The sequence below is a fragment of the Heptranchias perlo genome, chromosome 14, assembly GCF_035084215.1.
Source record: "Heptranchias perlo isolate sHepPer1 chromosome 14, sHepPer1.hap1, whole genome shotgun sequence".
NCBI lineage: Eukaryota > Metazoa > Chordata > Chondrichthyes > Hexanchiformes > Hexanchidae > Heptranchias > Heptranchias perlo.
In genome coordinates, this window is record NC_090338.1 from 72112981 (window position 1) to 72137671 (window position 24691).

The following is a 24691-nucleotide window of genomic DNA, read 5'->3' on the forward strand; positions in this document are numbered from 1 at the left end:
TTTGCTACCCGCGTGTCCACGCCATTCAGAACCTTTATCCCCCGCAGCAACCTGACAACTCCGATAAGTCACAGTGCAATTTTACTTACTGTCACAAGAGTTCGCAGTAAATTCTTGGGATGACACTCAATCTGAATTGTTGGATTCTTGCCCTTTGTTCTTTTTCTACATTAGAAAAGTCAGTTTTTCTCCGAGTTTTGCAAGGTTTTGTCGGGTACATTGAGATATCCCACTGTGACAAAGTCTGGAACCAACTCTGATATTTAAAATCCACCAATGGGATTAGCTCTTATCTCCTATTGTGCATTTGGATCAATTCAATACATCCGTGAGCCCGTCCCATGAATCAGGGAGCGAGAACGTATCACATTTTGCCAAGCAATAATGTGCAGGTATAGGTTAGGATTACACAATGAGATAAAATTGTGTGTTTTATAAAGTCTTTCAATACTCAGAGGGCAGAACGTTAACCATCAGCAACTATACTGCCACTTTTGCACTGCTGTGAAGTGGTTGGTGCTTCACAGTGACTCAGAAGTGACGGTGTAACTCCAGGTGGGGGTCACAGGCTGGCCCCAGAAGGGAGCAGCGTGAGCGGTCCCTGGAGGAGACTGTATCACAAACGATGGATTCCCGGACACTGCTACTCACACTCTGAATACATTTCAGGTTTAGTGACCAGACTCTCTTCGGTCTTGTGCAGAGCTGTGTCCTGGTAATGACAACTCAATTAGGAGCCACGGAGTAATATCAAGGCACTGCAAATGATGCTGTAGTTACTGGTCTCAAACTGGCAGCTGCACTATAAGAACGTAAGAAATAGGAGCAGGAGCCTGCTCCGCCATTCATTAAGATCATGGCCGATCTCCTGCCTCAACTCCACTTTCCTGCCTGATCCCCATATTCCTTGATTCCCTCAGAGTCCAAAAGTCTATCTATCTCAGTCTTGAATGTACTCAATGACTGAGAATACACAGCCCTCTGGGGTAGAGAATTCAAAAGATTCACAACCCTCTGAGCGAAGAAATTTCTCCTCATCTCGGTCTTAAATGGCCAATCCCTTATCTTGAGACTTTGATTCCTAGTTCTAGACTCTCCAGCCAGGGGAAACAGCCTCTCAGCATCTTCCCTGTCAAGCCCTCTGGGATTTTTATACGTTTCAATGAGATCACCTCTCATTCTTCTAAACTCCAGAGAATATAGGCCCATTTTACTCAATCTCTCAAAGGACAACCCTCTCATGCCAGGAATCAATCTATTGAACCTTTATTGCACCCCTTCTAAGGCAAGTAAATCCTTCCTTAGGTAAGGAGACCAAAACTGTACACAGTACTCCAGGTGTGGTCTCACCAGAGCCCTGTATAATTGCAGCAAGACCTCCTTACTCTTATACTCCAACCCTCTTGCAATAAAGGCTAACATACCATTTGCCTTCCCAATTGCTATCTGTACCTGCATGTTAATTTCCTGTGATTCGTGTACAAGGACACCCAAATCCCTCTGACTACCAACATTTCTTAGTCTCTTACCTTTTAAAAAATATTCTGCTTTTCTATTCTTTCTACCAAAGTGGATAATTTCACATTTCACCACATTATACTCCATCTGCCACCTTCTTGCCCACTCACTTAACCTGTCTATACCCCATTGCAGCCTCTTTGCATCTTCCTCACAGCTTACTTTCCCACCTAGCTTTGTATCATCAGCAAACCTGCATACATTTTACACTCAGTCCCCTCATCTAGGCCATTGATATAGATTGTAAACAGCTGAGGCCCAAGCATGGATCCTTGCGGCACCCCACTAGCTACAACCTGCCAACCCGAAAATGACCCGTTTTATTCCTACCCACCGTTTTCTGTCTGTTAACCACTGCTGATATATTATCCCCAACCCCTTGAATCCTAATCTTATGTAACAACCTCTTGTGTGGCACCTTTTCGAATGCCTTTTGAAAATCCACCTGTTATAAACACACCCATTCATTGTGTTGAACTAGTTCGGAATTAATTCAATTTACGCACGTTAATGTTATTCTGAGGAGATTAGAGCAGTTGTTTTAGAATCACGAAGAATTATTTTCTGGAGTGGTACTTTGCTGAACTGATGTGCCACCCCATTGCCTGACATGGGTTCACAGCTCTTGATTACCACTTCTGTGGGTTCTGAATCGCAGCCAAGGTGATGAGTGGGGACCAGCTGTTTTTCCATGGCGAGTGAGGGAGGGAAAGTCACCCTTGAGTGGCACCTAGTGGCCATTTAAAGAATGGTTTTGAATTCGACCTTGGAGCAGGACCCCAGCCTGCCATCCCACCCAAGCAAGGCATGAGGTGCAGAAGACAATTGCAGAAACATAGAATTTGTATTTATAACGCATTTTTCACGACCTCAGGACATCCCAAAGCGTTTCACAGCCAATGAAGTACTTTTTGAAATGTAGTCGCTGTAGTAATGTAGGAAATGCGGCAGCCAATTTGCACACAGCAAGATCCCACAAACAGCAATGAGATAATGACAAGATTTAGTGATGTTGGTTACATAGAGTTACATAGAATTTTACAGCACAGAAACAGGCCATTCAGCCCAACAGGTCTATGCCAGTGCTTATGCTCCACACGAGGCTCCTCCCACCTTACTTCATCTCACCCTATCAGCATATCCTTCTATTCCTTTCTCCCTCATGTACTTATCTAGCTTCCCCTTAAATGCATCTATGCTTTTCGCCTCAACTACTCCATGTGGTAGCAAGTTCCACATTCTCACCACTCTCTGAGTAAAGAAGTTTCTCCTGAATTCTTTATTGGATTTATTAGTGACTATCTTATATTTATGGCCCCTAGTTTTGGACTCCCCCACAAGTGGAACCACCTTCTCTATATCTACCTTGTCGAACCCTTTCGTAATTTTACAGACATCATCCCTCAGTCTTCTCTTTTCTTGAGGAAAGAGTCCCAGCCTGTTCAGCCTTTCCTGTCAGTTATAACATCTCAGTACTGGTATCATCCTTCTAAAATCTTTTTTGCACATTCTTGAGTGCTTCTATATCCTATTTGTAATATGGAGACCAAAACTGTGCATCACTCTAAGTGTGGTCTAACGAAAGTTCTATATGAGTTTAACATAACTTCTCTGCTTTTGAATTCTATTCTTCTAGAAATGAACCCCAGTGCTTTTTATATTGAGGGATAAATGTTGATCAGGACAACAGGAAAACTCCCTACTCTCCATGAATAGGGCCATGAGGCCATTTATGTCCACCTGATAGGTCAAATGGGGTCTCGGTTTAACATCTCATACAAAGAAAATGGCACCTCCAACAGTGCAGTGCTCCCTCAGTATTGCACGGTAATGTCAGCCTGGATTATATGCTCCAGTCTCTAGAGTGGCGCTTAAAATCACGGCCTTCAGTCTCAGAGGTGAGAGTGCTACCCACTGAGCCAAGGCTAGAGGGAAAAAATAAACACTAAAAGGAGTATGTCTCATTTGCACTGTTCAGGACTTAATGAAATGTAAATTCTCCAATCCCAAGCTCCCAGCAGACAGCTACCATTGAGGGAAGGGTGGATCAGAGAACTGACATGACAATGTCTCAGCCCCATCTCCAACACACACTCCCTTGGTGTACAGTTCTCTGCTAGGAGCACAGGATCAGCAAATTTAGTCTTTTAACCTGCCAACAGAAGTGAAAAACCACAGGGAAAACTGACAAGGAGAGAAAATCTGTCCCCGAGCTGAACGCTATGCGAGGCATCTATCTAACATTACCCAAGACTGAATCATCCCATAGCAAGAGGGGATCCTACCCAAGACTGAATCATCCTATAGCAAGAGGGGATCTTACCCAAGACTGAATCATCCTATAGGAAGAGGGGATCTTACCCAAGACTGAATCATCCTATAGGAAGAGGGGATCTTACCCAAGACTGAATCATCCTATAGCAAGAGGGGATCTTACCCAATACTGAATCATCCTATAGGAAGAGGGGATCTTACCCAAGACTGAATCATCCTATAGGTAGAGGTGATCTTACCCAAGACTGAATCATCCTATAGCAAGATGGGATCTTACCCAAGACTGAATCATCCTATAGGAAGAGAGATCTTACCCAAGACTGAATCATCCTATAGGAAGAGGTGATCTTACCTAAGACTGAATCATCCTATAGGAAGAGGGGATCTTACCTAAGACTGAATCATCCTATAGCAAGAGGGGATCTTACCCAAGCCTGGATCATCCTAAAGCAAGATGGGATCTTACCCAAGACTGAATCATCCTATAGCAAGAGGGGATCTTACCTAAGACTGAATCATCCTATAGGAAGAGGGATCTTACCCAAGACTGAATCATCCTATAGGAAGAGGTGATCTTACCCAAGACAGAATCATCCTATAGCAAGATGGGATCTTACCCAAGACTGAATCATCCTATAGGAAGAGAGATCTTACCTAAGACTGAATCATCCTATAGGAAGAGGGGATCTTACCTAAGACTGAATCATCCTATAGCAAGAGGTGATCTTACCCAAGACTGAATCATCCTATAGCAAGATGAGATCTTACCCAAGACTGAATCATCCTATAGGAAGAGGGGATCTTACCCAAGACTGGATCATCCTATAGCAAGATGGGATCTTACCCAAGACTGAATCATCCTATAGGAAGAGAGATCTTACCTAAGACTGAATCATCCTATAGGAAGAGGGGATCTTACCTAAGACTGAATCATCATATAGCAAGAGGTGATCTTACCCAAGACTGAATCATCCTATAGCAAGATGGGATCTTACCCAATACTGAATCATCCTATAGCAAGAGGGGATCTTACCCAAGACTGAATCATCCTAAAGCAAGAGGGGATCTTACCCAAGACTGAATCATCCTATAGCAAGAGGGGATCTTACCCAAGACTGAATCATCCTATAGGAAGAGGGATCTTACCCAAGACTGAATCATCCTATAGGAAGAGGTGATCTTACCCAAGACTGAATCATCCTATAGCAAGATGGGATCTTACCCAAGACTGAATCATCCTATAGGAAGAGAGATCTTACCTAAGACTGAATCATCCTATAGGAAGAGGGGATCTTACCTAAGACTGAATCATCCTATAGCAAGATGGGATCTTACCCAAGACTGAATCATCCTATAGGAAGAGGGATCTTACCCAAGACTGAATCATCCTATAGGAAGAGGGGATCTTACCTAAGACTGAATCATCCTATAGGAAGAGGGATCTTACCCAAGACTGAATCATCCTATAGGAAGAGGGATCTTACCCAAGACTGAATCATCCTATAGGAAGAGGGATCTTACCCAAGACTGAATCATCCTATAGGAAGAGGTGATCTTACCCAAGACTGAATCATCCTATAGCAAGATGGGATCTTACCCAAGACTGAATCATCCTATAGGAAGAGAGATCTTACCTAAGACTGAATCATCCTATAGGAAGAGGGGATCTTACCTAAGACTGAATCATCCTATAGCAAGATGGGATCTTACCCAAGACTGAATCATCCTATAGGAAGAGGGATCTTACCCAAGACTGAATCATCCTATAGGAAGAGAGATCTTACCGAAGACTGAATCATCCTATAGGAAGAGGGGATCTTACCTAAGACTGAATCATCCTATAGGAAGAGGGATCTTACCCAAGACTGAATCATCCTATAGGAAGAGGGATCTTACCCAAGACTGAATCATCCTATAGCAGGATTAACTCCAGCCTTCTGGAAGGCAGTACATTGATATTGGAGTCACGCGAGGGACATGGACAGATGGTTTCGATTGAAATACTTCACACGGGTGTTGGTGAATGTGCAGAAAGACATATCCAGGAACACAGTGAAAGCAGATGGTGATGATCTGGGCCATTGGTTGAGAGAAGAAATGGTTGAAGGGTGTGAGAGATGGATTACAGTGTCAGACTTTTCACAACGATTGGACCAAATGGATGAACTGCATATACATTCCTTTGTGACAGAAACGAGCGAAATTACCAGGTAAATACATTAACCTACTGTAATTCTCAATGTGAAGTATGTTCCTTAGGTAGAATATTACAAGGTCAGTGGTATCTTACAAAGTGAAACCACATAATGGGGTTGGGATAGTGCTGCTGATCCCTATAGTGAAACATGTACCGTATCTACACTTCAAGGGGTAGCTGTTCTGGGGACAAATGGTACTCTGTGTTAATCAGTATATTCCAGAAACAAACCTCAGAGTTCAATTCTCTGTTGACCATTTTCTCCCTTTCTTTCCTGATAAAGCTGACTACAGACGTTGGCCATTCTCTGGTACCTCGTCCAATTAGCCAAGACGATGGGTTAGGTTTTTGCCCTCTCCGCCTGGGCAGTAATCTGGAGGAGCGAATCGCCTGCCCGTTTTAGATCCTGACTGATTGTTATTCCACTGATTTCAACGGATCGTAAATCGTGTGGGTTTTATGAAGCGTGTTTGATCCACTCCTCTAGATTACCGGAGTGAATCAGGCAGTGAAGAGGTAAATCCACCCAATGAGTGTTGGGTTGATTTACTGTATACTGGGGAGGACATCGAGCTCCAGTCCTGTCCGCCACCTGACACAGGAGCAGGAGTCAGTGGATGGTGATCAGGAACAGGAGTCCCAATATTCCCCCTTCCTAGCTCAGGGGTCCCAAGGTCCCTGCTGTTCCGCCACTTGAGATCAGCTAACTCGGCACATACCAGGGATTTAACCAGGGACCTTCCCCATCTGGCGGTCCAGTTCCCCAATGAGACACAGGCCAACCCTACCTATGTTTACCTTTTTAAAAAAAGCACATTGGCAGGATGTCAGCTATGGCTCAGTGGGAGCACTCTTGTCTTCTGAGTCAGAAGGTTTTAGGTTCAAGTCCCACTCCAGAGACTTTGAGCCCATGTTCCAGTGCAGTACCAAGGGAGTGCTGTGCTGTCTTTCAAATGAGATATTAAACTGTCTGCCCTCTCAGATGGGCATAAAAGATCCCATGGCACTATTTTTTCGAAGAGCAGGGGAGTTCTCCTGGTATTTATCCCACAACCAAACATCACCTAAAATCAGATTATCTGGTCATTACCTCATTGCTGTTTGCTGGACCTTGCTGGTGCAAATTGGCTGCTACGTTTCCTACATTACAACAGTGGCTACACTTCTAAGAAGTACTTTATTGGCTGGGAAGCACTTTGGGACGTCCTGAGGCCGTGAAAGGTGCTAAATAAATGCAAGTCTTTCTTTCTTCTTTAAAGTCTATCAGTAATGTCCAGCAAAATAGGTCCCATTTGCAAAGCAAATGCTTTTTTTTCATATTTAGCTAGCTGGGATGTCAGGGAGGATAGTGTCGGGAGGCAAATTCCCACCATTACATCATGTACATTGACAAGCCGTGATATTGAGATCTATTTTATTGTCTGGTACAGGTGAATATAGCTTCCATATGTATTTAAAACAAAAATTTATTGGACAGATATAAGTATAAACAAAGACCCGCCAAGCATGGCTCATTAGGAACGGCAGTCACTCAATCTGGTTTGGAGATGTGACCTACTTTACAGCATGTCTCTCTTAGGCATAAACACAGCTCCATGTGTTTAAGTAGATTTGCAATTTGTTTTCCAGTTAATGATCATAAATGTCGCTCCTAATATTTGCCAGATTTTGACAGCGGTATTTAGGAATGCTGAAGCACTGATCCAAGAACCTTCTGTCAGTGTGTGCATAACACGAGATGTCAAGATAATGAATCACTTCCTTACCCAAATCCATTTGTGTTGGAATCTCCACATCTCTTTAAAAAACCACACCTATTATGGTTGGAGAAAGATAAAGGAGGTTTCTGATCAGTCGAGAACCACAGAGAATGCACCCTTTAAATGTTGTGAAGTCAGGAGGATTGCAGGGAGCAGCACTCTTATAACACACGGGATGAAATTGATGGTGGGCGATAGCGCAAAGCAGGTGATAGCAAATCGGCAGCCCGTTTTTGCACCCTGTCCGATTTTATTTCTCCAATTTCACCCCCGCAGAGCCCTGAAAACAGGTTGGATCAAGGTTTGTTACCATGTTGTTACACAGCTAAAGAGCACACAAGTCTCTCTGTGTGTGTTGTCAACCCGTTATAGCGTTAGGTAAAAGGACCAAGGCCCACCCTGCAGTTTGAAAAAGAGTCAGACAGAAGACATGGTCAATCCAGAACTGATGGTTAGGTGATGTGACGCTCGAGTTTTCAAATGCTGTGCATTGTAGGAGGAAGAGGAGACTGAGGGAGGGGAGGCTGAGGGAGAGGAGGCTGAGGGAGGGGAGGCTGAGGGAGAGGAGGCTGAGGGAGGGGAGGCTGAGGGAGAGGAGGCTGAGGGAGGGGAGGCTGAGGGAGAGGGGAGGCTGAGGGAGGGGAGGCTGAGGGAGAGGAGACTGAGGGAGGGGAGGCTGAGGGAGAGGAGACTGAGGGAGGGGAGGCTGAGGGAGAGGAGGCTGAGGGAGGGGAGGCTGAGGGAGAGGGGAGGCTGAGGGAGAGGGGAGGCTGAGGGAGGGGAGGCTGAGGGAGGGGAGGCTGAGGGAGAGGGGACAAGTACAAAAAGTAATTAGAAAGGCTAATGTCCAGGGGCCTTGATTACAAAGGGGAGGAAGTTATGCTTCAGTTGTACAGAGCCTTGGTCAGACCCCCCTCTGGAGTACTGTGAACAGTCCCAGGCACCGGACCTCAGGAAGGATATATTGGCCTTGGAGGGTGTTCAGAGCAGATTTACCAGAATGATACCTGGGGCTTAAAAGATTAAATTATAAGGACAGGCTGCATAAACTTGGTTTGTAATCCCTTGAGTGTATAAGGATAAGGGTTGATCTAATTAAGGTATTTTAAATGATTAAAGGATTCGATAGGGTTGTTACAGAGAAACTATTTCATCTGGTGGGGGAATCCAGAACAAGGGGCATATTCTTAAAATGAGAGCTCGGCCGTGTAGGAATGAAATCAGGAAGTATTTTTTCACACAGAGGGTTTTGGAAATCTAGAATTCCCTTCCCTCAAAAGACTGTGGATGCTGGGGGTCAATTGAAATTGGGGTCAACTGAGATGGACAGATTGTTGTTGGGTAATGGTATCAAGGGAAACAGAGCAAAGGCGGATAAATGGAGTTGAGATACAGATCAGCCATGATCTAATAGAATGGTGGAACAGGCTCGAAGGGCTGAATGGCCTTCCCCCTGAGGCAGATGGTTGAGGACTCAAGCCCCACCCCTGGAACTTGAGCGCATAATCCAGGCTGACACTTCTGAACAGTACTGAGGGAGTGCTGCACTGTCGGAGGTGCCGTCTTTCAGTTGTGACATTAAACCGAGGCCCCGTCTGCCCTCTCAGTTGGATGTAAAAGATCCCAAGGTGCTTTTTGAAGAAGAGCAGGGGAGTTCTCCTGGTGTCCTGGCCAATATTTATACCTCAACGACCATTACTCAGATTAGGTTCCTTTAAGCCACTAGGCTATGAAGGGGGTAGGGCGATAGACAGATGGTGCATTCACCCTCTGAGACACCATGGTTTGTAGGGCGAGGGCCGATAGACAAATACACCAAGTAAAAAATTGCAAATAATAGTCTCTTAGGACACTCACTTTATTGGAAGAGAGTTTACAAAAGTTAACGAAAAGGAGAGTGCATGTGAGAGATAGGCCGGAAATTAAATGTTGCTGAATAAGTTCATTTCAGATTACATAATGACTTGGAAAGGTACCTTGGAGCTGAGAGTACTCAGGGGGAGCCTGGTGTATATTAGGAGTGGTGTTGTAAGTATTTTAGAATTCATTAAAAACTGTAGATGCGATCCTGTTTGGAGCCACTAGCAATGCGCTCCGTGAGAAGGGGGGTGAACGACAGCACATCAGACGAACGTTACTCAGTGTATATGGGTCTTCTGACAAGTTCCCAAGGCAGCTGTCACCTCCTGGCAATACGGACCTTGTGCCCTTGGAGGGAAAGGTGTGGAAGTTGAGCAGGTCAAGGCCGAGTGAATCACATCCAGATGGGCAATGGGTGAGGTTAGAAATCTGAATGACTTGCAAAGCTCCTTCTAACAGAAAATGTTTCTTTCAATTCTTCAGTCTGACCCCCGGCAGTGGACTGTTTTGACTTAGTTTCCCCAAATTCAGATGCAGTGGGATATCATCCCTGGATTGTTGTTGTACTGGGAGCTTCCCCACTGAAATCGCCTGGCCACTGATTCAGCTCTTGCCCCTAGCAGCTAGATGGAGCATCCCTCACCAGTGGTGCAACTCGCTCCCCCACCTCAACCCAGCGAACAGGCCTCCAAGTCATTTCCCATTCAGAGCTCGTGATGTTCTGGCAGCACCCAGCCTACCTCTTGCTGCTAATACACTGCACCCAAGGACAACCCAAATACTGCTCACGCCACAGACCTCAGAGATATCGTAAATGATCAGGGGACCCTCACCAACAGCACTGGGACAACAGAGCACTTATAAAACAAATCATTCTTTGGGAATGAGTACCCAACTGTCAGCAACCACAACTTCTCAAGGGTAGAGAACCTAATTAGAGCTTTAGTATTACTGCAAACACCATGTCACTTGTAATATACAGTGCTCTTTATTACACCATTTAACCTGAAATGCAGAGTGCACTTTATTATACCACGCAACCTGTGATACACAGTGCATTCTATCACACCATGTACCCTGTAATACACAGTGCATTCTATCACACCGTGTACCCTGTAATACACAGTGCATTCTATCACACCATGTACCCTGTAATACACAGTGCATTCTATCACACCGTGTACCCTGTAATACACAGTGCATTCTATCACACCGTGTACCCTGTAATACACAGTGCATTCTATCACACCGTGTACCCTGTAATACACAGTGCATTCTATCACACCATGTACCCTGTAATACACTGTGCATTCTATCACACCATGTACCCTGTAATACACTGTGCATTCTATCACACCATGTACCCTGTAATACACAGTGCATTCTATCACACCGTGTACCCTGTAATACAGAGTGCATTCTATCACACCATGCACCCTGTAATACACAGTGCATTCTATCACACCGTGTACCCTGTAATACACAGTGCATTCTATCACACCGTGTACCCTGTAATACACAGTGCATTCTATCACACCGTGTACCCTGTAATACACAGTGCATTCTATCACACCGTGTACCCTGTAATACACAGTGCATTCTATCACACCGTGTACCCTGTAATACACTGTGCATTCTATCACACCGTGTACCCTGTAATACACAGTGCATTCTATCACACCGTGTACCCTGTAATACACAGTGCATTCTATCACACTGTGTACCCTGTAATACACAGTGCATTCTATCACACCGTGTACCCTGTAATACACAGTGCATTCTATCACACCATGTACCCTGTAATACACAATGCATTCTATCACACCATGTACCCTGTAATACACAGTGCATTCTATCACACCATGTACCCTGTAATACACAGTGCATTCTACCACACCGTGTACCCTGTAATACACAGTGCATTCTATCACACCATGTACCCTGTAATACACAATGCATTCTATCACACCATGTACCCTGTAATACACAATGCATTCTATCACACCGTGTACCCTGTAATACACAGTGCATTCTATCACACCGTGTACCCTGTAATACACAGTGCATTCTATCACACCGTGTACCCTGTAATACACAATGCATTCTATCACACCATGTACCCTGTAATACACAGTGCATTCTATCACACCATGTACCCTGTAATACACAATGCATTCTATCACACCATGTACCCTGTAATACACAATGCATTCTATCACACCGTGTACCCTGTAATACACAGTGCATTCTGTCACACCGTGTACCCTGTAATACACAGTGCATTCTATCACACCGTGTACCCTGTAATACACTGTGCATTCTATCACACCATGTACCCTGTAATACACAATGCATTCTATCACACCATGTACCCTGTAATACACAGTGCATTCTATCACACCGTGTACCCTGTAATACACAGTGCATTCTATCACACCGTGTACCCTGTAATACACAGTGCATTCTTTCACACCGTGTACCCTGTAAGACACTGTGCATTCTATCACACCATGTACCCTGTAATACACTGTGCATTCTATCACACTGTGTACCCTGTAATACACAATGCATTCTATCACACCGTGTACCCTGTAATACACAGTGCATTCTATCACACCATGTACCCTGTAATACACAGTGCATTCTATCACACCGTGTACCCTGTAATACACAGTGAATTCTATCACACCGTGTACCCTGTAATACACAGTGCATTCTATCACACCGTGTACCCTGTAATACACTGTGCATTCTATCACACTGTGTACCCTGTAATACACAATGCATTCTATCACACCGTGTACCCTGTAATACACAGTGCATTCTATCACACCATGTACCCTGTAATACACAGTGCATTCTATCACACCATGTACCCTGTAATACACAGTGCATTCTATCACACCATGTACCCTGTAATACACAGTGCATTCTATCACACCATGTACCCTGTAATACACAGTGCATTCTATCACACCATGCACCCTGTAATACACAGTGCATTCTATCACATCGTGTACCCTGTAATACACAGTGCATTCTATCACACCGTGTACCCTGTAATACACAGTGCATTCTATCACACCGTGTACCCTGTAATACACAGTGCATTCTATCACAGCATGCACCCTGTAATACACAGTGCATTCTATCACACCGTGTACCCTGTAATACACAGTGCATTCTATTACACCGTGTAACCTGTAATACACAGTGCACTCTATTGTATCATTTAACTTGTAATGCACGGTGCACTCTATTACACCAAGTGACCTATGATACACATTGCACTCTATTGTACCATTTAACCTGTAATTCACAATGCAAGCTAATACACTATGTGACATGTGATGCACAGTGCACATGATATTACATCATGTGACCTATAATCTACAATGCAACCTGTATTGAACCATGGAATCTATAATACACAATTCTCTCTGTATTACACCATGTAAACTGTAATGCACAACACACTTGATATTACACTATGTGACCTATAATGCGCAATGCATTGTGTATTTACACCATATAACATATAATTCAAAGTGCATTCTATTACACCATGCAACCTGTGATACACAGTGCATTCTATCACACCGTGTACCCTGTAATACACAGTGCATTCTATCACACCGTGTACCCTGTAATACACAGTGCATTCTATCACACCATGCACCCTGTAATACACAATGCATTCTATCACACCATGTACCCTGTAATACACAGTGCATTCTATCACACCGTGTACCCTGTAATACACAGTGCATTCTATCACACCGTGTACCCTGTAATACACAGTGCATTCTATCACACCGTGTACCCTGTAATACACAGTGCATTCTATCACACCATGTACCCTGTAATACACAGTGCATTCTATCACACCGTGTACCCTGTAATACACAGTGCATTCTATCACACCGTGTACCCTGTAATACAGAGTGCATTCTATCACACCGTGTACCCTGTAATACACTGTGCATTCTATCGCACCATGTACCCTGTAATACACTGTGCATTCTATCTCACCGTGTACCCTGTAATACACAGTGCATTCTATCACACCATGCACCCTGTAATACACAATGCATTCTATCACACCATGTACCCTGTAATACACAGTGCATTCTATCACACCGTGTACCCTGTAATACACAGTGCATTCTATCACACCATGTACCCTGTAATACACAATGCATTCTATCACACCATGTACCCTGTAATACACAATGCATTCTATCACACCATGTACCCTGTAATACACAGTGCATTCTATCACACCATGTACCCTGTAATACACAATGCATTCTATCACACCATGTACCCTGTAATACACAATGCATTCTATCACACCGTGTACCCTGTAATACACAGTGCATTCTATCACACCGTGTACCCTGTAATACACAGTGCATTCTATCACACCGTGTACCCTGTAATACACAGTGCATTCTATCACACCATGTACCCTGTAATACACTGTGCATTCTATCACACCATGTACCCTGTAATACACAATGCATTCTATCACACCATGTACCCTGTAATACACAGTGCATTCTATCACACCGTGTACCCTGTAATACACAGTGCATTCTATCACACCGTGTACCCTGTAATACACAGTGCATTCTTTCACACCGTGTACCCTGTAAGACACTGTGCATTCTATCACACCATGTACCCTGTAATACACTGTGCATTCTATCACACTGTGTACCCTGTAATACACAATGCATTCTATCACACCGTGTACCCTGTAATACACAGTGCATTCTATCACACCATGTACCCTGTAATACACAGTGCATTCTACCACACCGTGTACCCTGTAATACACAGTGAATTCTATCACACCGTGTACCCTGTAATACACAGTGCATTCTATCACACCGTGTACCCTGTAATACACAGTGCATTCTATCACACCGTGTAACCTGTAATACACAGTGCATTCTATCACACCGTGTACCCTGTAATACACTGTGCATTCTATCACACCGTGTACCCTGTAATACACAGTGCATTCTATCACACCGTGTACCCTGTAATACACAGTGCATTCTATCACACCGTGTACCCTGTAATACACAGTGCATTCTATCACACCGTGTACCCTGTAATACACAGTGCATTCTATCACACTGTGTACCCTGTAATACACAATGCATTCTATCACACCGTGTACCCTGTAATACACAGTGCATTCTATCACACCATGTACCCTGTAATACACAGTGCATTCTATCACACCATGTACCCTGTAATACACAGTGCATTCTATCACACCATGTACCCTGTAATACACAGTGCATTCTATCACACCATGTACCCTGTAATACACAGTGCATTCTATCACACCATGCACCCTGTAATACACAGTGCATTCTATCACATCGTGTACCCTGTAATACACAGTGCATTCTATCACACCGTGTACCCTGTAATACACAGTGCATTCTATCACACCGTGTACCCTGTAATACACAGTGCATTCTATCACAGCATGCACCCTGTAATACACAGTGCATTCTATCACACCGTGTACCCTGTAATACACAGTGCATTCTATTACACCGTGTAACCTGTAATACACAGTGCACTCTATTGTATCATTTAACTTGTAATGCACGGTGCACTCTAATACACTATGTGACATGTGATGCACAGTGCACATGATATTACATCATGTGACCTATAATCTACAATGCAACCTGTATTGCACCATGGAATCTATAATACACAATTCTCTCTGTATTACACCATGTAAACTGTAATGCACAACACACTTGATATTACACTATGTGACCTATAATGCACAATGCATTGTGTATTTACACCATATAACATATAATTCAAAGTGCATTCTATTACACCATGCAACCTGTGATACACAGTGCATTCTATCACACCGTGTACCCTGTAATACACAGTGCATTCTATCACACCGTGTACCCTGTAATACACAGTGCATTCTATCACACCATGCACCCTGTAATACACAATGCATTCTATCACACCATGTACCCTGTAATACACAGTGCATTCTATCACACCGTGTACCCTGTAATACACAGTGCATTCTATCACACCATGTACCCTGTAATACACAGTGCATTCTATCACACCGTGTACCCTGTAATACACAGTGCATTCTATCACACCATGTACCCTGTAATACACAGTGCATTCTATCACACCGTGTACCCTGTAATACACAGTGCATTCTATCACACCGTGTACCCTGTAATACACAGTGCATTCTATCACACCGTGTACCCTGTAATACACAGTGCATTCTATCACACCATGCACCCTGTAATACACAATGCATTCTATCACACCATGTACCCTGTAATACACAGTGCATTCTATCACACCGTGTACCCTGTAATACACAGTGCATTCTATCACACCGTGTACCCTGTAATACACAGTGCATTCTATCACACCGTGTACCCTGTAATACACAGTGCATTCTATCACACCATGTACCCTGTAATACACAGTGCATTCTATCACACCGTGTACCCTGTAATACACAGTGCATTCTATCACACCGTGTACCCTGTAATACACAGTGCATTCTATCACACCGTGTACCCTGTAATACACTGTGCATTCTATCGCACCATGTACCCTGTAATACACAGTGCATTCTATCTCACCGTGTACCCTGTAATACACAGTGCATTCTATCACACCATGCACCCTGTAATACACAATGCATTCTATCACACCATGTACCCTGTAATACACAGTGCATTCTATCACACCGTGTACCCTGTAATACACAGTGCATTCTATCACACCGTGTACCCTGTAATACACAGTGCATTCTATCACACCATGTACCCTGTAATACACAGTGCATTCTATCACACCATGTACCCTGTAATACACAGTGCATTCTATCACACCGTGTACCCTGTAATACACAGTGCATTCTATCACACCGTGTACCCTGTAATACACAGTGCATTCTATCACACCGTGTACCCTGTAATACACTGTGCATTCTACCGCACCATGTACCCTGTAATACACTGTGCATTCTATCTCACCGTGTACCCTGTAATACACAGTGCATTCTATTACACCGTGTAACCTGTAATACACAGTGCACTCTATTGTATCATTTAACTTGTAATGCACGGTGCACTCTATTACACCAAGTGACCTATGATACACATTGCACTCTATTGTACCATTTAACCTGTAATTCACAATGCAAGCTAATACACTATGTGACATGTGATGCACAGTGCACATGATATTACATCATGTGACCTATAATCTACAATGCAACCTGTATTGAACCATGGAATCTATAATACACAATTCTCTCTGTATTACACCATGTAAACTGTAATGCACAACACACTTGATATTACACTATGTGACCTATAATGCGCAATGCATTGTGTATTTACACCATATAACATATAATTCAAAGTGCATTCTATTACACCATGTAACCTGTAATACACAGTTTACTCTATTACACGATATGACCTGTAATACAGAGTGTACTCTATTGCACCATGTAACCTGTAGTACATAGTGCACTCTATTACATCATGTAGCCTGTAATACACAGTGCATTCTGTTACACCATGTAACATGTAATGTGCAGTGCAACCTATTACATTGTGTAATCTGAAATGCACAGAACAGTCCATGTAACCTGTAATACACAGAGCACTCTATAATATCGCCTCACCTGTACTACACAGTAAAGTCTTCTACACTGTATAATCTGTAATGCACAGTGCACTCCATTATACCATGTAACCTGTAATACACGGTGCACTCTATTACACCAGGTAACCTGCAACACACAATGCATTCTATTATAGCAGGTAACCCATAATACACATCGCACTCCATTTCTCCATGTAACCTGTAACACACAGTGCACTCTATTACACCATGTAACCTATAATACAAAGTGCACTCTATTACACCATGTAACCTGTAATACACAGTGCACTCTATTACACCATGTAACCTGTAATACACAGTGCATTCTATTACACTATGTAATCTGTAATACACAGTGCACTCTATTACACTATGTAACCTGTAATACACAGTGCACTCTATTACACCATGTAACCTGTAATACACAGTGCACTCTATTACACCATGTAACCTGTAATACACAGTGCACTCTATTACACCATGTAACCTGTAATACTGAGTGCACTCTATTATACCATGTAACCTGTAATACAGAGTGCACTCTATTACACCATGTAACCTATAATGTACATTGCAGTCTATTACATGATGTTGCCTGTGACACACAGTGCACTCTATTACCCCATGTACCCTGTAATACACAGTACCCTCTACTACACCATGTAACCTATAATACACAGTGCATTCTATTACACAATGTAAACTGTAATACACAGTGCACTCCATTAAACCATGTAACCTGTACTGCATTATGCACTCTATTACACCATGTAACCTGTAATACACAGTATAGGTATTAACGTGTGTGCAGAGAGCGAATGCCGGAAACATGTAAAATAAGGAGAAAATGGATACAATCAGTGTGCAACACTGATTTAAAGTGATAGACATCATTTTGGCACATAATGCTCAACTCAACACACAGCCTTAACCACGAACATCTGAACATGTCTTAGAGTGCCGGGACGACCCCCCCACCCCCACAAGCACTATTTAAAGGGACCATGCAGGATTAACAGGTTCATTCCTGGATTATTGCTTCTGGCTGCCGAGACATTTGTAACTGTTTTTGGAGGTCTTCTACACTTGAATACTGGGATGAGGGGACATAGTCTAACATTTAGAGCCAGAATGTGCAGGAGTGAAGTTAGGAAACACTTATACATGCAAAGGGCGGGAGAAGTTTGGAACGCTCTTCTGCAAAAGGCAGCCGATGCTCGCTCAATTGTGAATGTTAAATCTGAGATTGATAGATTTCTGTAAACCAAGGGTATTAAGGGATATCGGGTTAAGGCGGGTACATGGAGTTAGGTCACAGGTCCACCATGATCTCACTGAATGGTGGAACAGGCTTGAGGGGCTAAATGCCACTGCCACTTGCTGCCACCTGATATGCGCCACCTTCTCCTGCAAGAAAGCGGGACGTGTGTCTGGGTGATGTGCCTGTCATGGTTGAATAGCTGCCAGTGTGTGTGACCTGTGAGTTGTGGGTGGGCGGCTTGCAGCAGTGGTAATGTGTAAGGGTGAGAGGAAGCATCTGATTGGCAGAGTTGAGTACTGATGGAAAGAGTTTGTTGGTATGTGGGTGATGGGGGGTGTAGTGGAGCAGTGGGTGCGGCTAGTGGTGTAGTTGGTAGGAGACGCCACTTAATATAGGATGTCCCTCCTTCTGTCCACCTCTTGCACCAAGGCCTCTAGTACGTCAGCAGAGAACCTTGGTGCACGCACTCTCACAGGCCTGGTACAAAATCAGATCAGCAGATTGGAGGGTATGGGATTTAGTAGTGCGCAACCTTTATTCAATGTTTTAACTTAGCTCATCGGTTTGTAAAAAAGGGACGGGACTGGCCTCTGTGCTTTATGTGTGCGATCTCTGATTATTTTCATTAAATAACAGGTCAAGTGGTGTGATATCAGGTGCACTGTACATTACAGGTTACTTGGTGTAATACAGAGTGCCCTTTGCATTATAGGTCACATGGTATAGTACAGAAAGCACTTTGTATTACTCGTTACATGGTGTAATACCTTTAAGAGATTTTAAGAGACATCTCCCTTTAAGAGATTGGGACTCCCCCTGCTGATGGAAAGTGCAAATTGCATTGAATCCTCTTCTCAACATTGATTTCCAACGCTGCTTGAAGGTAAGTCCTCAGGCCGGATGAATGCCTGATCCTGCCCGTGCAAGGGCCATCGGGCACAGGGTAATAGCGGATCGCAATACCCGCACCCAATAATAAGCCTTATCCATTTTTTTCCCCTACAGTGCGCTGTATTACATATGTGACCTGTAATGCACAGTGTTCTACATTACACCATGGAACCAGTAATACAAAGTGCTTTCTGTACTATACCATGTGACCTATAATGCAAAGGGCACTCTGTATTACACCAAGTAACCTGTAATGTACAGTGCACCTGATATCACACCACTTGACCTGTAATACACAGTGTACGCTATTAAACGATGTTATCTGCAATTCACAGTGGACCTGTAATACACAGTGCACAGTATCACATTATGTAACATGTAATACACAGTGTACTATGTATTATACTATGTAACCTGTAATGCATGCTGTGCTTTGTACTGCGCTCTGTAACTTGTAACGCATGCTTTACTGTGCAGTGCACTATGTGAACTGTAATGGACAATGCACTCTGTACTACACCATGTAACCTGATGTCCAGAATGAATGATACACTGACAATCTTTGTAGTGATAGCACTACAAAGAGTGTCAGTGTATCATTCATTCTGGACACCTCTGTCATTATTCATTGATTCTGGACACCTCCGTAATTATTCATTGATTCTGGACGCCTCTGTAATTAAATCCTTCAAAAAGTACTGGAATGAATCTGTGGCAGGACTATTTGTACAGTAAATAATTGCAGATATTGTGGATTTCTGCAAACAGTCCTGAAGAACAGCCTATGTAAAAATACAGCAGACAATGCGGGTAACGAAATGAACGAACAAGTGAATTGTTACCTGTCTCACAGGGCCCCTTGTGTGTAACGCTGAGATTGCTGCGTCTGTTCCTGTGAAGCACTTCCTTGAATCTGCAGATGTTGTTGTATGTCTTTCCGTTCGATCCGCACACGCTCTCCTGGGATCGGCACATGCACTGGGGTTCTGGGATCTCCCCGAAGAAGGCGGGGTCAGCATCCAGCCGGCACTCCAACTCTTCTCCGCACCTCCCGTAGAAGTGGCTGGTGTTGTCCAGGTCGCAGATCTGTCCCTCGGCGTTGCCGCACTCGGGGCAGCAGTCGCACCCGTCCAGCACCGTCCCGGCCGTGCACCCCGGCGGGTCGGGGCACAGCTCTGGCCGGCAGACCCCGCAGCCGTCCCCTTCCCTCAGCAGCCGCAGCCAGCCCCTGTGGTAAAGGCTGGGGGGACCTTGTGCTACTTGCGCCAAGAGGAGCATCAGCGCAGCGGAGAACAGGGAATTCATCGCGAGGCCGCAGTGTGAGGGAGTCAAGGTCCGATTTTTCTTGGGTCACGGCCAAGCTCCAGATACTTTCATTCTTTAAAAGGAAAAGGGGCTTGAAACGACAAAAAAAAACAAATGATTCTCGAATACAGTCCTCGCAGTTTGAGTGATCACCGCCCCAAGTGCATTGAAAGAGGGAAGTCAAACTGATGAAATAAGATCCACTCAACACTACTTTAAGACGAGATACGGGGCCATTCTCACACCCACCTGACAGCTTTGTGAAGAGGTCGTTTGCACTCGACACAAAGCTGAGGGAAATTGGCCCAGCACCGGCGTTAATTCTCAGACGGACTCTGAGGAGCAGGAGAGCCCTGACCGGGGACTGAGCACGGAGGAGAGTCTGCCTCTCTGTGGCAGAACTTTCCCCTTTTGTTTTGCTCTCAGTTATAAAGCACTGTCTGCCTGCCAAATCCCTCTCGCACTCCACACACACGCGCAGCAAGCTCACACCCTGTCGCAGAAAAATAACTTGCAGCCAAGGCAGAGCTGCTAGATGGAATTTGCTGAGATACAAATGTAGAATTTTCTTTGGTTTTACACAGATGGAATTCCTGGGCCTTGATTTGTCAACAAGAATTATCCAGTAACCTTTAAAAGGGGCACTGACGTCTGGTTTTATAATAAGTGGAGTGGATGATTATGTAATGACCTCACTGTGTCACCATGGGCAATTTATTTATTTTTTTGCTCAATTTAAACAAATGACTTTTGTTTGTCTTCTCCATAATTTTTTAAAAAACTTTTATAGTTGTGAATTTTGAGCTCGCTGAAGGCTAAAGGATTTGCCATTGAGGGGTTAAAAGTCGCGCTGGGCCCCGACTCCACTAGGTGTGTCAAGGAGGTTCGAGCATGTGGAGCGATTCCCGTCCAATCTGACCCCCCCCGATCGGCGCTTGGCCCTGAAACCTCCCTCGGGAACCTCCGCCTCACAACTTGAGCCACTCGAGGAGATTTTCCCTCGGAAATCCCCTCCGTGCCATTCCACCCTGCGCGGAGGGGTTTTCTGTACGGGCTGCCCCTGCACACTCTCCACTTCCTCGCCCTCGTCTTCCATCTGGGCACGCCTTGGTATACCGCCTTGCCGTCTGGTGGAGGCGGGGGACACCAAAGGAGGGTTCTCTCCGTGCAGGAGTCCTCCCCTGCACCATTGGGGATTTGGGCTGGAGAGTGTTGCATGGAGCAGTACCGACTAATAGGTTTTTAAGCCACTCCGCAGACTTCCAGGCCACCTGTGACCTGTGCAGCCTGAATGAGTCCATGAATCACACGTACGTGGAGTGGGAAAGGTTGCAGCCTTGGTTCCATTATTTGAAGGGGCTGCTCCTCGACCTCTGGCTGCATTTCAGTCCCACAGTCCTGATCTTTGGCCACCTGGAGAGGAGGGGGGGGGGGCGGGGGTCGCGCGGGCAAGTCGGGGGACCTCTTCATGGGTCTCCTCTTGGGCCTGGTCAAGGTGACCCTCCGCAGGTCCAGGTCGGACCCGGCCCATGGGGGTCGCTCTGGCTGCCTGCCCCTCTCCTGCCTTGTCTGCGCCAGGGTGGCTCTGGAGAAGGAGCACACCGTGTCAGCTGGTACACCTGAGGCTTTGTGCGACCGGTGGGCACCGCAAGGACTGAAGTGTATATTTGATAATATTAACAACATTATGATTTAATTTGATAAGTTTCCTTTGTCCTTCTTTACGATTTGGGTTTCATTAGCTGTGCCCCTTAAAAAAAAAGAGGCTATAAAACCTTTCGCCCTTGTCACTAGGTGTCAGCGTCAAGCATTTCCAGGTCAGCCTCTGACCCAATTCCAGAATGCATCTTCCCTCCTTACCAACTGCACCATCTGAAATTTTCCACTTCCCACGACTGCTGAATTATGGACAGTTTTCTGCTGTGGATCCCAGCCCATTGGGACTGCCCCGAAACTCATTCCACGGAGGACCCTTCCAGCCCACCGACTCATCCCATTATGTCTGGGCTGGACTCGAGCCCAGGACCAGAAGTTAAATGGCCATTGTGCCCAACCCACTATCCCACCCAATCACCACCACCACCCCCCCACCCCTCCCTGAAACCTTTTAATTATAATCTTCCAACAGAATAATTGAACGTATTGTGCAATTATTTTAAATGAGGATAGTTGAGACCCAAGAGGAGGTGTGACCAACCGCCAAGTAAATAGCCTTAAATACTTTGGAGCACACAGATAATAATGTAATCCTGCAATAGGAACAGACAAAGGAATAGTTTCAAAGAAGGTTAAAATTAGTTGAGAGAGGGGAAAATCTGCCAGGGCCCCCGATCCTGATAGTTCCCCTGGCTGGAATGTATGTGTGTGCGAATGTTGGGTGAGGCCAGAATCGAGCTCAAATTTGAGGCCCCCTCCCCATGGTTGAATAGCCTGCAACGCCCACTGTGTAGGGGTTTAACTAATTAAATGGATTTTCCTCACACAGTAAGTCCAAAACTAGTGATGTGGCGGGGGACGGGGTCGGGGCGGAGCGGGGGGGAAGCAAATGGGTGGAATCAGGGCTCGAGCTCTGACATCTGCTTTGCTGCCCAGCTCAGAAGATCAGGACTCTTCCCATCGTCACCCCTCCTCCTCCAGACCCTACTCCAGTTTCAGAGTCCACCCTCCACCACAGGAAGCCTGGCAGAAGATACTTTTAAAATTCATTCCTGGGATGTGGGCGTCGCTGGCAAGGCTGGCATTTAGTGCCCATCCCTAGTTGCCCTGAGAAGGTGGGGTGGGCTTTCTTCTAGAAACACCACAGTACGTGTAGCAGTAGCAGTTTGATACAACTGAGTGGCTTGCTAGGGAAGTAAAGAGTCAACCAATGTCGGTGTGAGGCTGGAGTCACATATTGGCCCAGACCGGGTAAGGACGGCAGGTTTCCTTCCTTAAAGAACGTTAGTAAAACAGTTGGGTTTTTACAACAATCCGACAGCTTCATGGTCACTTTTTTTTACTGATACCAGCTTTTTATTTCCAGCTTTTTAAAAAAAAAAGTGAATTCAAAATCTCAAGCTGCAATGATGGGATTTAAACTTTCATTCGCTTGATTATTTGTCCAAGCCTCTGGATTATTAGTCCGGTAACATAACCACTACACTAACGTACCGACCAAGCTGCGCCCCATCCTTGCCATATCAAGCAAAGGAAAGGGGGCAACATACAAAAGGAAAGAGAGAAGCACATCTCAAATACTCCACCATTATAAATAAAGGCAACAGAGCTTTTACACTCTGCGTAAATCCAATTTGACCCGATCACAATTGTATTGAGCAGGGTCCATGTTCGCTGCAGATGAGAATGCAGCTGCTTTTTGAAGTACAGTCTGTGCAGGATCCTAGTGCCACCCCTTCCTTGCTGCTTAACTGGACTTACTATGAGGAAAATTGCATTGAAAATATTTAATTTCTTAACAATGGGGCGAGCTATGCAACCACGGTGGGGTGGGTTCAGAGCTGAGCACTGTTCTGTCCTGAGCACAGTTCTGTAATGTCTACACACACATACGTCTCAATAGAAGGAAAGATTGGGAAAGCAGAATAGAAAGCCACGCACCTTTGTCAATCACGGAGTGTAGTCTCTCTTCAATCTCTGAATGGCACCCCATGTGAATCTAACTGAATGGACATGGGAATCTGCAGCCTGTCTAAGCAGGAAAGGTCGGGAGAAAGAACCTAACAACTCTCCTAACAACCAGGCTTGCACGGACTGGCTGTGCAGGCACTCCATGTGCGAGCAGCAAATTAGGACTTGGCAATGATTTACTCAGATCAGGAATTTGCTTATACCAGCACTGAACACAATCCCTGCACTTGGCTCCCCATCTGATCTAAGCAAGTTCCCGATGTAAGCACTGTTTAACCGGGTTCCAAGGCT

The 24691-nt window shown here is 44.7% G+C and overlaps 1 protein-coding gene across 3 annotated transcripts in view; it reads right to left on the reverse strand.

The window, feature by feature from the left end:
- The window catches only part of LOC137332606 (kazal-type serine protease inhibitor domain-containing protein 1-like), a 37368-nt gene extending 12879 nt beyond the window's left edge, over window positions 1-24489 (reverse strand). Inside the window, exons 1-2 of one of the 3 annotated variants that reach the window (XM_067996566.1) lie at window positions 24371-24489; window positions 20311-20846 (exon numbers count right to left, since the gene is read on the reverse strand). In XM_067996566.1, the coding sequence (XP_067852667.1) occupies window positions 20311-20773 (463 nt within the window). In that variant the 5' untranslated portion in view covers window positions 20774-20846; window positions 24371-24489. Of the gene's footprint in view, window positions 1-20310; window positions 21198-24370 lie in introns of those variants that run through there. The other 2 variants (XM_067996565.1, XM_067996564.1) reach the window with 2 other exon arrangements.
- Window positions 24490-24691: the final 202 nt, after the last annotated feature.